At 45.3% G+C, this 13,189-nt stretch overlaps 1 protein-coding gene across 1 annotated transcript in view; it reads left to right on the forward strand.

Annotated features, from left to right (window-relative positions):
• LOC137336903 (GMP reductase 1) overlaps positions 1–13,189 on the forward strand; it is a 59,303-nt gene that overhangs the window by 15,834 nt on the left and 30,280 nt on the right. Inside the window, exons 3-6 of the mRNA XM_068001695.1 lie at positions 552–635; positions 1,746–1,919; positions 3,861–3,942; positions 11,828–11,934. Coding sequence (XP_067857796.1) covers positions 552–635; positions 1,746–1,919; positions 3,861–3,942; positions 11,828–11,934 — 447 coding nt within the window. The remainder of the gene's footprint in view (positions 1–551; positions 636–1,745; positions 1,920–3,860; positions 3,943–11,827; positions 11,935–13,189) is intronic.

A 13,189-nucleotide genomic window follows, 5' to 3' on the forward strand; every position in this document is an offset into this window, starting at 1 on the left:
GGTCTGATGCCAGGTGGTCCGTCCGGCTTTATTCTTATTGTGACTTTTTTTAGCGAGATTTTACAACTGAGTGGCTTGCTCGGCCATTTCAGAGGGCAATTAAGAGTCAACCACATTGCTGTGGGTCTGGAGTCACAAATAGGCTAGACTGGGTAAGGACGGCAAGTTTCCTTCCCTAAAGGACATTAGTGAACCAGATGGGTTTTTACGACAATCCGGTAGTTTCATGGCCACCATTACTGATACTAGTGTTTTAATTCCAGATTTTTATTTAATGAATTGAATTTTTAATTAATTGAATTTAAATTTACCAGCTGCCATGGTGGGATTTGAACTCATGACTCCAGATTATTAGTCCAGGCCTCTAGATTACTTGTCCAGTAACATAACCATTATGCTATCGTACCCTTGTAAAAGGTTGAAACAACTTTGTAAATAAAAGTGACTCTACAGTGGTGATTTGGTGATCCTGGCATTCCGCCAGATGGAGCGATCGCCCTTTATTTGTCTACAGTCCACTCTCTGAGACTCTGCTCTGGTTTCTTTTCCAGTTTGCGATGTTTACTGCCATACATAAACACTACGCTTTGGAAGAGTGGAAGAAGTTTGCAGCTTCTCATCCTGAATGTCTTGAGGTAACTTTTGAGAATGTAGTGTTTTATTACGGAATGAAGTGGAACCACCAGATTATCTGTCCTTCGCATAAACTGATAAAACACTGACACCACTCTGCCCTGGTAATCACATTTACAGTTAAGGCAGTGGTACAGTGCTGCGTATATTTTGGTTACACTAGTCGATCTCCCGCAGGAACATGTGCTTAGCGGGGGAAAGAAGAAGGGAAATTTGCGCTCGGTGGGGGGGAGGAATGCTGAGTTTTCTTTGGTGGGGGGGGGGGTGCGGGTGGGAGTTCTTTGTGCCTCAGTGTGGAAGGAATGGAAGGCCAGGTTTGTCTTTGTGGAAGGTGGGGATCACAGGACTTCTGTGTCTCAGGACCAATTTAGATATATAATGGATGTAAATGTACTGTGCAGAGTTGTACTGAGCCACACAGATCAAGAATGCCCAGGGTTTGCTCATTAGTCCATGGGTGATTAACCTGCACTCCCAAGGCCCCTGATCCCTGACCTTCAAAACCAGGCAACTCAATTCTATTTGTGTTTATATTTCTTATTTACTGGTTTGTCCTGTTTGAACTCTGGGGATCTGGAGGTTTGGAAAGAGCTGTTCTTGGTGCTGTTACCTCATTGGTTGGATAATCCTAAATCAGAACCCCAAGATCTATTAGCATCAGCAACTTGAGATATGTGCAAATTAACGGGAACACGGATTGAAACATTATGACCTAGGCTTTCTGCCCGAACCCACCCTGGGTTATAATCGGGCCTTATATCTCTGTTCTCTGATGGCTCAGTGACACGTGAACATAAATGCAATGAATGTGGCTCTTGGTGCAGATCTTGCCCATCAGCTGGGAGGGCATAATTAGAGTTTGGGCGTGGAGGTCAGTGAGACCTGAAAGGTTTTCTGTCATAAAGTATTGTTGGACAGAAAAGCCTGCAAGGCCTGCTGACCAAATGTCTAATAAACGCTGCACCGGGCACAGCTCTGTGCTGAGAGCGTGAATTTGTAAAGTTACTCCTCATGCCTCCTCTGACATTTTTGAGTACAGCAGAGCTTTAAGAGAATTCATTTGAGTCATTTTCTAATTCCCTTTCTGTCCATTGATCTCCTTCTGTCTTCAGCATATAGCCGTCAGCTCAGGCACTGGCCGGACAGACTTGGACAAGCTTTACACAATTCTGGAAGCAATCCCAGCCATCAATTACATCTGTCTGGATGTTGCAAATGGTTACTCAGAATACTTTGTAGAATCTGTTAAAACTGTCAGGGCCAAGTTTCCAGAACATACAATTATGGTAAGTATCACATCTTTATGAGAATGTTTTTTTCTTTTAAAACCACTGTCAAAACATCTTAAGTGTTAAATCATCATGGCAGACAGTCATTGGGCACTCCAACATGGAGTGCAAGAATATGGCTTCACATCCGTCACCCCCCCCCCCACCCCCCCCACAAGTTGAGTTTCTTATTCAGCCAAGTTGGGAGCTGGAAGGACCCATGTGGACAATGGTTGCCAACAGGAAGGAGCAAAATCTGTAAGGGAGCTTCGATGGAGCGCCAAACCTCCAGCCTAGTGCAAGTCGTGTTATTGGGTTTTCTGATTGGAAGAAGTGGCGTCATGTATTTCCATTATATACAGTCACTGAGGATTAAAAGCAGGACATCTGCCATCAAAATAGACAGTGCAATGTGCAGCAGTAGTAAGGAAAGCCAACCAGCTCTTGTGTATAGCCAGAGGGGTAGAGCACTATTCCCTGGAGGTGATGATGAGTCTGTACAAGGCATTGGTATGGCCACACCAGGAGTATTGTGTGCAATTGTGGTTGCTGCACTACAATAAGCATATCCAGGCATTGGAGGCAGTGCATAACAGACCAACCAAACCGATACCGAGCTCAAGGCATCTGAGCTGTGAGGAGAGGTTGAGGAGCCGGGGAATGTTTCTTTTGGAGAAGAGAAGGCTACGGGATGATATTATTCAATATTCAAGACTTAAGGAAATAGATATATTGAACCCCAACAATATGTTTTAGATTGTCACAAACTCTAGAACCAGGGGACATGGGCTCAACTTAGAAGAGGGAAGATGCATAGAGAGTTTAGATTTAACTACTTTACACAGAAGGCGGTGAATGTCTAGAACGGACTGCGCAGGAGGGCATTGGAGGCAGATAGTGTAGAAAAAGTTCATGAAGAATTGGATTGATATTTGAGGGAGTGGGTGGCTGAGGGATATTAGTATGAAGTAAAAGATGACGATTAAACAGTCTCCCATGATCAGTTTTTGGAACCGGCCAGATGGACTAGAGTCGGTTTCCATGCTATGGATCTTTTATGGATCTCAATCCTGAAGATAGATCCTTCAGAGTGTACAACATCGTGAATAGATGCAAAATCATGGGCTGGGAATGCACAATTTTAGGAGATGTGGTCCCTGCGCACTCTAGGAGCGGAGCAGTGGAATCTTTACTCCACTAATGCTCTCACAAATCAATCCCTCAAAGTTCACTTGACATGATATCCACAGCACTCCTCAGTGGAGCTTTAATGTTTAATCCAGGCAAAGTCTTGCTGTACAGTGTATTCACACTGTATCAAACTTCCTACTGATGTAGCCCTTCAGAGAGAGATCATCCTTCACAGTGAAATGAGAGAATGTTTTCACTTTTTTATTTTAGGTGATTGACACCTGGTGATCTTCGGGAAAACGAGAGTTAATTTTGCCAGGTGGCACCTCCAGTGAGGAGCATGGATCAGAAAATCCCGTGGCTGATTTGTGGTGCTCCTGATCTTCCAGTGATTTGGTTTAATGACAGGAAAATCAGGAGTGACGTGAATTGGGCGTGCTAATTGCTGCACCTGATTCTCCGCTCTGACGAGCCAGGTATCTCTCTAACCAACAGTTAAAGAGAGATTCAGCATACATTTACTGATGCTATGCACTGTTGGTAATCCATTGTCATGCTTGCCTTCTTGGTCTCCTGATCAAAGTAAAAGATGATGATTAAATTGCTCCTGATCATGGGGTAAACTTTGTGAATTAGCATAAGATTTAAGGGTAGGTTTTCTGATAGCGCTGTTCTGGCGTGGAGCCTTGCCCAAAATTTTTGTGCCTCAATATGGCGACTATCGCTCCTGGCACACGAAGCTGTGCTTCCTTAAAATGATGTGGCTGCCTTTCCGTTATAAAGTCTTTATTTTGTTTTCTCGGTCGCCTTTATCTTTTCAAACCCAAGGCTGGTAACGTGGTCACAGGGGAGATGGTTGAAGAGCTTATTCTCTCAGGAGCTGACATCATCAAAGTGGGCATCGGACCAGGTAAATGAATAAGGAAGAAGGTCGCGAGGGGACAAAATGCTCTAAAGTTTAACTTAGGCTGATCTCAGTTTGTTCACATTCATTGATAAATACAATAACTTTCTTGTTTTCATTCTTTGAGGCTGGAAGGATGACTGAGTTTTAGTATCCTTGTTCATTTTACAGTATCCGTCCATTAGTCTCCCTGCCAAACAACTTGGACAAGCAGTTTTGAAACTCATACAATAGTTTTTTAAAATCCCCTCTAGGGTGCTTTCCTGTGCACTGGTAGGTCAATGTACTGTGTGGTGTTGTACTGAGCCACACAGACCAAGAATGCCCAGGGTTTGCTCATTAATCCATGGGTGTTTAACCTGCAAGGTCACATGCAACCCCTGATCCCTGACCATCCGGACCTCAAACCCAGGCAACTCAATCCTATTTGTGTTTATATTTCTTATTTACTGTTTTTTTCCTGTTTGAACTCTGTGGATCTGGAGGTTTGGAAAGGGCTGTTCTTGGTGCTGCTACCTCATTGGTTGGATAATCCTAAATCAGAACCCCAAGAGCTATTAGCATCAGCAACTTGAGAAATGTGCAAATTAACGGGAACATGGATTGAAACATTATGATCTAGGCTTTCTGTTTTGCCCCCATTGGATCTGGGGTGGAAAGCTACTTGGGGAGACGCTTTGCCTGCCTCCCCCCGCTTTTGCAGGAGTGGGGCACAGTGGGCCAGAGTATATATATATATATTTGGTGCAGATGTGGGAAACGTAGCCTCTACTGTGTTTTCCACATTTGCCCGGTTGAACACTGGATGCAGGGGTCACCTGTCAGGCCCCAGAATCCAGTGTCCAAAGTTCGGTGGAGGAGGCCTCAGGATAAGGGCGAGGCCTGCGTAAAATGTTGTCAGAGTGCAGCCATGCACAGGCCACATCACCAGCAATCTCTGGCCCCAGACTAGCATGATTCTCTGGCACCTCCCACATGTAAGTGATCCCATGGTCAGAAATATGGCCCAGGGCAGGGGGTCATCTCAAGGCTGGATGCAAGTCCCACTCTGCTCGGGTGGCCCCCCATCGGAAAGCTTAGACCAATATCTGCCCTCTGAGGCTCCATGATACACATCTATGTGGCCCACGAAGACAAAGTCTTGGACTCTCCTGCACTAATCTACGAGTCAACCGATCTCAGTAGGGCTGCTACAACTGAGCTCGGTGTCCCTGTGATGGGGAGAGGAAAGATCAACCAGGACTCCTCCTCCTGTTCATCATCCAGCAATCCCTGCTGGAAAGTGCTTGTGCGTGGATGTTGGATAAGGACAGACATGGGATCAGCTGTGATGAGCTCCATCCGCATGATCCTCTGTCAGAAGTTGCTGGCAAATCACTGAGATAGGATGTTAACATCTACTTGAATTCAGATTTAGTTGAACATGGATTGACCCCTAAACCTCAGGCAAAACCACAAACAGCCAAAAGATTTGTTCCCTGGCGCCATGGCAACACAGTATATTGATCTAACACATGCTGTGGAAGGCCGCACACAGGATCCCGAGCCTGCTTTCTCACACGAGACCTTTGGCATTGGCAGTGGGAGAGAAGCCGAAAGTGGGCAGAGTGCTCCTGCTGAAAGAAAGAGGGGAAAACAGGCAGACAGGTGACTAAAGATTTTGCCGGCCTGGGAGCAGGTCATCTGCTCACGGAAGAGCCGGGGGCTGGGGGGGGCGCGGTCAGGGGAAGCCAAATAAAGACAGTTTCTCATTAGCTCATTGTCTTACTGGGTCATATTCTTCTCAGCAAAAGTATCACAAACAACACTTAAGATTTAGCCATGCTTTGCTGTGATGACAATACTGTATGTGTGCGTGACTACACGTAGTCTACACATACATCACATCTCGGGTAGTGTGGAGTTCTTGTACTTATAAAGGAAAATGAAGTGGTTGGTGCCGAGATGACTGGTTCAGTACAGATATTATCCCAAACAGGCTTCACAATATCCTTTACGTGCACACTGTAAAGTGTCTTGCATGCATCAAGCAAATCTTATCTATCACTCGCACACAAAAACAACACTCTGACGAACACACACCCCATCTGTGTATCAATCAGCCTCCTTTATAAGCAGAGGAATGTGCACATAGCGCTTCAGGATGACAGTTATAGAAAGGAGGCATGTGTGTTCTGTTTTGTAAGTTAATAACCTATTTAGTCACCCTGCCAAGCACCCCCCCCCCCCCGACCCCCATTAACCTGCTAGTTTTTTTGTGCGGGATAGTGAAGGATGGGAAAAAGCCAGAACTGTTGTGCTATTTGGGCTTTGTCAAGTCAATGCTACACTATAGATAGAACCCAGTGGGCACAATCTCATAGCCCAAAACTGCCCATAATTCAACACGAAGTTAACAATCTCACTCAGAGGATGGCAGGTGTGAGGAATGGAAGTGTCATTCTGGTGCAGTATGGGAAGCTCCACTGAATTTGGGCGTAAAACACATTGTTGCCACACTGTAAAGAGACCGTGGGCCATAATTTGCTGTAGCAGAGCATCTAACGGCGTCCTGCGCAGTGAGGGAGACAGGGCAAGTGGGACCTGAGTGAACAGGGCAAGCAACTGTGTATCTCCTTAACCAATCAGATTGAAGGACTGAGAAATAAACAGCTCAAGGACTGAGAAGGATGTGTACATTAGAATGGTTGAATTCAATGTCAAGTCAAGTACAGAAAGAGAAAAGGAGGGAAAGAAAGATTGGATTAAGAGAGAGAGAAAAAAAGAGACAGAAAGGAAAAATAAAAAAAATAAAAAAATTTAAAAGTTAACATTTTTAAAATCTCCAACAATTAATCCCTGAAGGAATGAGACTCCACTCTTGTAATAGTTAATTTTCAGTGTCAGAGAGGTTGATTGGCAGTAATTAACACATCACATCATTAAAAGGGTACATATCATGAAATGACAAGCCTTAACTTTCTGTTGCAAGTTTAGTTTGCATCTACCGCGCAAATACAGCAACTTCACGACATTCAATGCATGCCAATGGTGAGGCAGAAAACGGGATGCTGTTTTCGCAAAGCTAATGGCGGAGTGGTGCATCTCAGACAGCAACATTTGGATATCCGCGTTTAACCGCGCATCTGCCCCTCGCCTGAAGTTGCTGTACCATTTGCGCATAAATAAAGGCGAGCGCCATTCGCCTTGACGTTATTTTGACAGCAAATTCTGGGCCCTCGAATCTGCATCTAAATCGTGCTGTACCTGGGAGTGACAATAAATTCCAAAAGTGCACCAGTTCATCCAACAATAAAGTCCATGGAATCTTGATGGTACAAAGCAGACACAATTAATTTTAATAAAAAGCAGGAAAAATACTTAGATTAACCTGATCCATTTTAAATGTAGAAACTAATCCTCACAGTTTTTGTCCTGGAGAAGTAATTGCCACATTGTTGTATTGTGCTGCTGGGAGCCATTTCCTCCACAGTACAGCTTCTGAAATTCAATCACTAACTTGAAACCTTGCTGAAAATCCATGAAACTGCCAAATAGTACGCGAGGCACAGCTCATTGGCACTAACACATGGAAAGTGTAATTTATGCCAGAACAATACTCAATGTACCAATGTGTCATGCTTCACCTACTCTTGTCAAATGTCAGTTTGGCTCAGTTGGGAGCACTCTCTCCCTTGTTGGGACTCAGAAGGTCGTGGCTTCAAGCCCCACTCCAGGACTGGAGCATATAATCTAGGCTGACATTTCAGTGCAGTCCTCTTGCATCGTTGGTGGTGTCATTCTTCAAACCAAAGCCCTTCTGCCCATTGAAGTGGATGTTAAAGATGTCCAATGTCCTCGTGGGGAAATTTGCCAGTGCTGTCGGGGAGGGTTTAAACTAATTTGGCAGGGATATGGGCACCAGGATGTAATAATGGAAAGGAGAAACAAGGGGAACAAAGGATCGGTGGAGAAAAATAGCACTAAAGCAAGTACTAGTACAGTATTAGGTGGGATCAGACCAAGAGAGAGTAAAAGAAAGTCTAAGACTTTTTTTTATTTGTTCATTGGACGTAGGCGTCGCTGGCGAGGCCAACATTTATTGCCCATCCCGAATTGCCCTTGAGAAGGTGGTGATGAGATGCCTTCTTGAACCGCTGCAGTCCGTGTGGTGACGGTTCTCCCACTGTGCTGTTAGGAAGGGAGTTCCAGGATTTTGACCCAGCGACGATGAAGGAACGGTGATACATTTCAAAGTCGGGATGGTGTGTGACTTGGAGGGGAATGTGCAGGTGGTGTTGTTCCCATGTGCCTGCTGCCCTTGTCCTTGTCCTTCTAGGTGGTAGAGATCGTAGGTTTGGGAGGTGCTGTCGAAGAAGCCTTGGTGAATTGCTGCAGTGCATCCTGTGGATGGTACACACTGCAGCCACAGTGCGCCGGTGGTGAAGGGAGTGAATGTTTCGGGTGGTGGATGGGGTGCCAATCAAGCGGGCTGCTTTGTCCTGGATGGTGTCGAGCTTCTTGAATGTTGTTGGAGCTGCGCTGATCCAGGCAAGCGGAGAGCATTCCATCACAGTCCTGACTTGTGCCTTGTCGATGGTGGAAAGGCTTTGGGGAGTCAGGAGGTGAGTCACTCGCCGCAGAATACCCAGCCTCTGACCTGCTCTTGTAGCCACAGTATTTATGTGGCTGGTCCAGTTAAGTTTCTGGTCAGTGGTGACTCCCAGGATGTTGATTGTGGGGGACTTGGCGATGGTAATGCCGTTGAATGTCAAGGGGAGGTGGTTAGACTCTCTCTTGTTGGAGATGGTCATTGCCTGGCACTTGTCTGGCCTGAATGTTACTTGCCACTTATTGGCCCAAGCCTGGATGTTGTCCAGGTCTTGCTGCATGCGGGCACGGACTGCTTCATTATCTGAGGGGTTGCGAATGGAACTGAACACTGTGCAATCATCAGCGATCATTCCCATTTCTGACCTTATGATGGGGGGAAGGTCATTGATGAAGCAGCTGAAGATGGTTGGGCCAAGGACACTGCCCTGAGGAACTCCTGCAGCAATGCCCTGGGGCTGAGATGATTGGCCTCCAACAACCGCTACCATCTTCCTTTGTGCCAGGTATGACTCCAGCCACTGGAGAGTTTTCCCCCTGATTCCCATTGACTTCAATTTTACTAGGGCTCCTTGGTGCCACACTTGGTCAAATGCTGCCTTGATGTCAAGGGTAATCACTCTCACCTCAGCTCTTTTGTCCATGTTTGGACCAAGGCTGTAATGAGGTCTGGAGCCGAGTGGTCCTGGCGGAACCCAAACTGACCATCGGTGAGCAGGTTATTGGTGAGTAAGTGCCGCTTGATAGCACTGTCGACAACACCTTCCATCACTTTGCTGATGATCGAGAGTAGGCTGATGGGGCGGTAATTGGCCGGATTGGATTTGTCCTGCTTTTTGTGGACAGGACATACCTGGGCAATTTTCCACATTGTTGGGTAGATGCCAGTGTTGTAGCTGTACTGGAACAGTTTGGCTAGAGGCGCAGCTAGTTCTGGAGCACAAGTCTTCAGCACTACAGCCGGGATGTTATCGGGGCCCATAGCCTTTGTTGTATCCAGTGCGCTCAGCCGTTTCTTGATATCACATGGAGTGAATCGAATTGGCTGAAGACTGGCTTCTGTGATGGTAGGGATATCGGGAGGAGGCCAAGATGGATCATCCACTTGGCACTTCTGGCTGAAGATGATTGCAAACGCTTCAGCCTTGTCTTTTGCACTCATAACACAAGTGAGAACCAGGCAGAATATAGGAAGTTCAGAGGGGAAGTGAAAAAGGAAATAAGAGGGGCAAAGAGAGAGTATGAGAATAGACTGGCGGCCAACATAAAAGGGAATCCAAAAGTCTTCTACAGGCATGTAAACAGTAACGGGTAGTAAGAGGAGGGCTGCAGCCGTTTAGGGACCATAAAGAAGATCTATTCATGGAGGCAGAGGGGATGGCTGAGGTACTAAATGGGTACTTTGCATCTGTTTTTACCAAGGAAGAAGATGCTGCTAGAGTCTCAGTAAAGGAAGATATAGTTGAGATACTGGACGGGCTAAAAATTGATAAAGAAGAGGTACTTGAAAGGCTAGCTGTACTTAAAGTAGATAAATCACCCGGTCCGGATGGGATGCATCCTAGGTTGCTGAGGAAATTAAGGGTGAAAATTGCGGAGATACTGGCCATAACCTTCCAAACATCCGTAGATATGGGGGTGGTGCCAGAGGACTGGAGAATTGCAAATGTTACACCCTTGTTCAAAAAAGGGTGCAAGGATAAACCCACAACTATAGGCCAGTCAGTTTAACCTCAGTGGTGGAGAAACTTTTAGAAACGATAATCCGGGACAGAATTAACAGTCACTTGGATGAGGGTGGATTGATTAGGAAAAGCCAGCATAGATTTGTTAAAGGCAAATCGTGTTTAACTAACCTGATAGAGTTTTATGATGAGGTAACAGAGAAGGTAGATGAGGGCAATAGAGTAGATGTGGTGTATATGGATTTTCAAAAGGCATTTGATAAAGTGCCACCCGGTAGGCTTATCATCAAGATTGCGGCCCATGGAATAAAGGGGGCAGTAGCAACATGGATACAGAATTGGCTAAGGGACAGGAAGCATAGAGTAGTGGTGAACAGTTGTTTTTCAGACTGGAGGGAGGTGTACAGTGGTGTTCCTCAAGGGTCAGTGCTTTTCTTGATATATATTAATGACTTGGACTTGGGTATACAGGGCACAATTTCAAAATTTGCAGATGACACAAAACTTGGAAGTGTAGTAAACAGTGAGGAGGATAGTGATAGACTTCAAGAGGATATAGACTGGCTGGTGGCATGGGCGGATACATGGCAGATGAAATTTAATGCAGAAAAATGCGAAGTGATACGTTTCGGTAGGAAGAACAAGGAGAGGCAATATAAACTAGAGGGCACAACTCTAAAAGGGGTACAAGAACAGAGAGATCTGGGGGTATATGTGCACACGTATGGGATCCTGGGCTTTATAAATAGAGGCATGGAGTACAAAAGTAAGGAAGTCGTGATGAACCTTTATAAAACACTGGTTTGGTCACAACTGGAGTATTGTGTCTTGTTCTGGGCACCGCACTTCAGGAAAGATGTGAAGGCCTTAGAGAGGGTGCGGAAGAGATTTACTAGAATGATCCCAGGGATGAGGGACTTTAGTTACCTGGATAGACTGGAGAAGCTGGGGTTGTTCTCCTTGGAACAGAGATGGTTGCGAGGAGATTTGATAGAGGTATTCAAAATCATGAAGGGTCTAGACAGGGTAGATAGAGAAACTGCTCCCATGGCGGAAGGGTCAAGGACCATCGGACATAGATTTAGGGTGATTGGCAAAAGAGCCAAAGGTGACATGAGTAAAACCTTTTTTACACAGCGAGTGGTTAGGATCTGGAATGCACTGCTCGAGGGGGTGGTGGAGGCAGATTCAATCACGGCCTTCAAAAGGGAACTGGATAAGTACTTGAAAGGAAAAAATTTGCAGGGCCACGGGGAAAGGGCGGGGGAGTGGGACTAGCTGGATTGCTGATGCATAGAGCCGGTGTGGACTCGATGGGCCGAATTGCCTCCTTCCGTGCTGTAACCTTTCTATGATTCTATAGCACTATTCAAAGCAAGAATGGGGATTTCCCACAGTGTCCTGGCCAACATTCCTCCCTCAGCCAATACCACCAAAAAAAGATTAAATGGTCATTCATTTATATGTTGTTTATTGGACCTTTCTGTGTGCAATTGGCTGCCATCTTTGCTCACATAACTGTGACTGTACTTAGTGCTTCATTGGTTGTAAAGTGCTTTGAGATGTCCTGAGAAAGTGATGCATGTTTTTTTCTTTCTTGTTGTAAACCTCCCTAGGTTCTGTGTGCACGACTCGGATTAAAACAGGAGTCGGCTACCCTCAGCTGAGTGCAGTGATCGAATGTGCCGACTCTGCCCATGGCCTTAAAGGACACATCATCTCTGTGAGTGACTCGCTTAATCATCAGTTACAGCCAGTTAACTTAAGGGAGGGCACTTGATCAATTCTGTACATCAAAATGTACAGAAGTTTATCCTATTGAATATACTGCATTCAAATAGGGAGAGAATATCTACCAATCCTGGTTGGACCATTGAGTTGGTTTACAACGGGCCTGCTTATTGTACTTGTTTCTGGTATCTTCACATACATTTCCTGTCATTTCCTGTTAATGAATCCCTTTTTGTTTGGTTCATTGACATATGATGCAGTATTTAGAATCCAGATTACACAACCACTCTCTCATCTACAGGGCGACTTTTATGTTTGAACTATAGACCATAATGTGTTATGTTAGCAGAGATAACTATTAATTACTGTAAGTTACATAGAGAGAATACATGATATGAATTATAAGACCTGATGTAATCAAGATGTTCAGATTATATCACAGACTGCAAGAGGGAAGGATGTGCAGTTTGTAATTAGCTAAACCCCTTGATTATATTCTATGAAAGACAGGAGATATAGAGTAGTGTGTTGAGATGTTTACATAAAATTCATGGGTGAAGTCTGAGCTGCTGCTGAAACCTGAGGTGTGAAACAGCCTTGAAGCACACTGCCATATATCTGTTATAACCTTATAGCATGGTAATAGATAGAATGTAAATTGGGGGGAACTGAGAGGTGCACTGGTCTTTCACCTTTAATATCTGGGTTCAAATCCAGCATTGATGTGAAGAAAGGTTTCCTCTGTTTGCTGGCTGTAAGGGTCCTATGTGAAATGAGTTTGGGCATGGCCTTAACTGGCAATGTCGCTCAGACAGTCTTAAGAGCTGGTGGGTCTGGAAAATGGAGAAAGTAGAGCACTGTATGGTCTATCAAAGAATATGGAGTAGTCTGCTAGCCAGATCTGTGCTGTTATGGATGAAAGGTTGTCTGCACTCAGCTGTTATGTAGCACTTGGCATCTTCATTGGAGTCCTGAGTGGCACAGGTCATAATCACACTCATGAATGCTCGTGCTGCTACTGAGGCCTTGGGCTCCAATCTTAAAAATGCCAGCTTCAACCTGCTGGGAGATAGGATGCAGACAACCTTGAGACACAGATCTTATTGTGGATGTACTGAAAGAGTGCCCAGCAGCAGGGGCATGCCTGTAGTAAGAAGGAATCAGGTGACTATCTCTCATGATACTACACCCAGCCCATCAAATACCCTTGCACAAGTGATGCCGGTAAGCAAGCAGGACCACTCAGC

The sequence above is a fragment of the Heptranchias perlo genome, chromosome 2, assembly GCF_035084215.1.
Source record: "Heptranchias perlo isolate sHepPer1 chromosome 2, sHepPer1.hap1, whole genome shotgun sequence".
NCBI classification, from domain to species: domain Eukaryota; kingdom Metazoa; phylum Chordata; class Chondrichthyes; order Hexanchiformes; family Hexanchidae; genus Heptranchias; species Heptranchias perlo.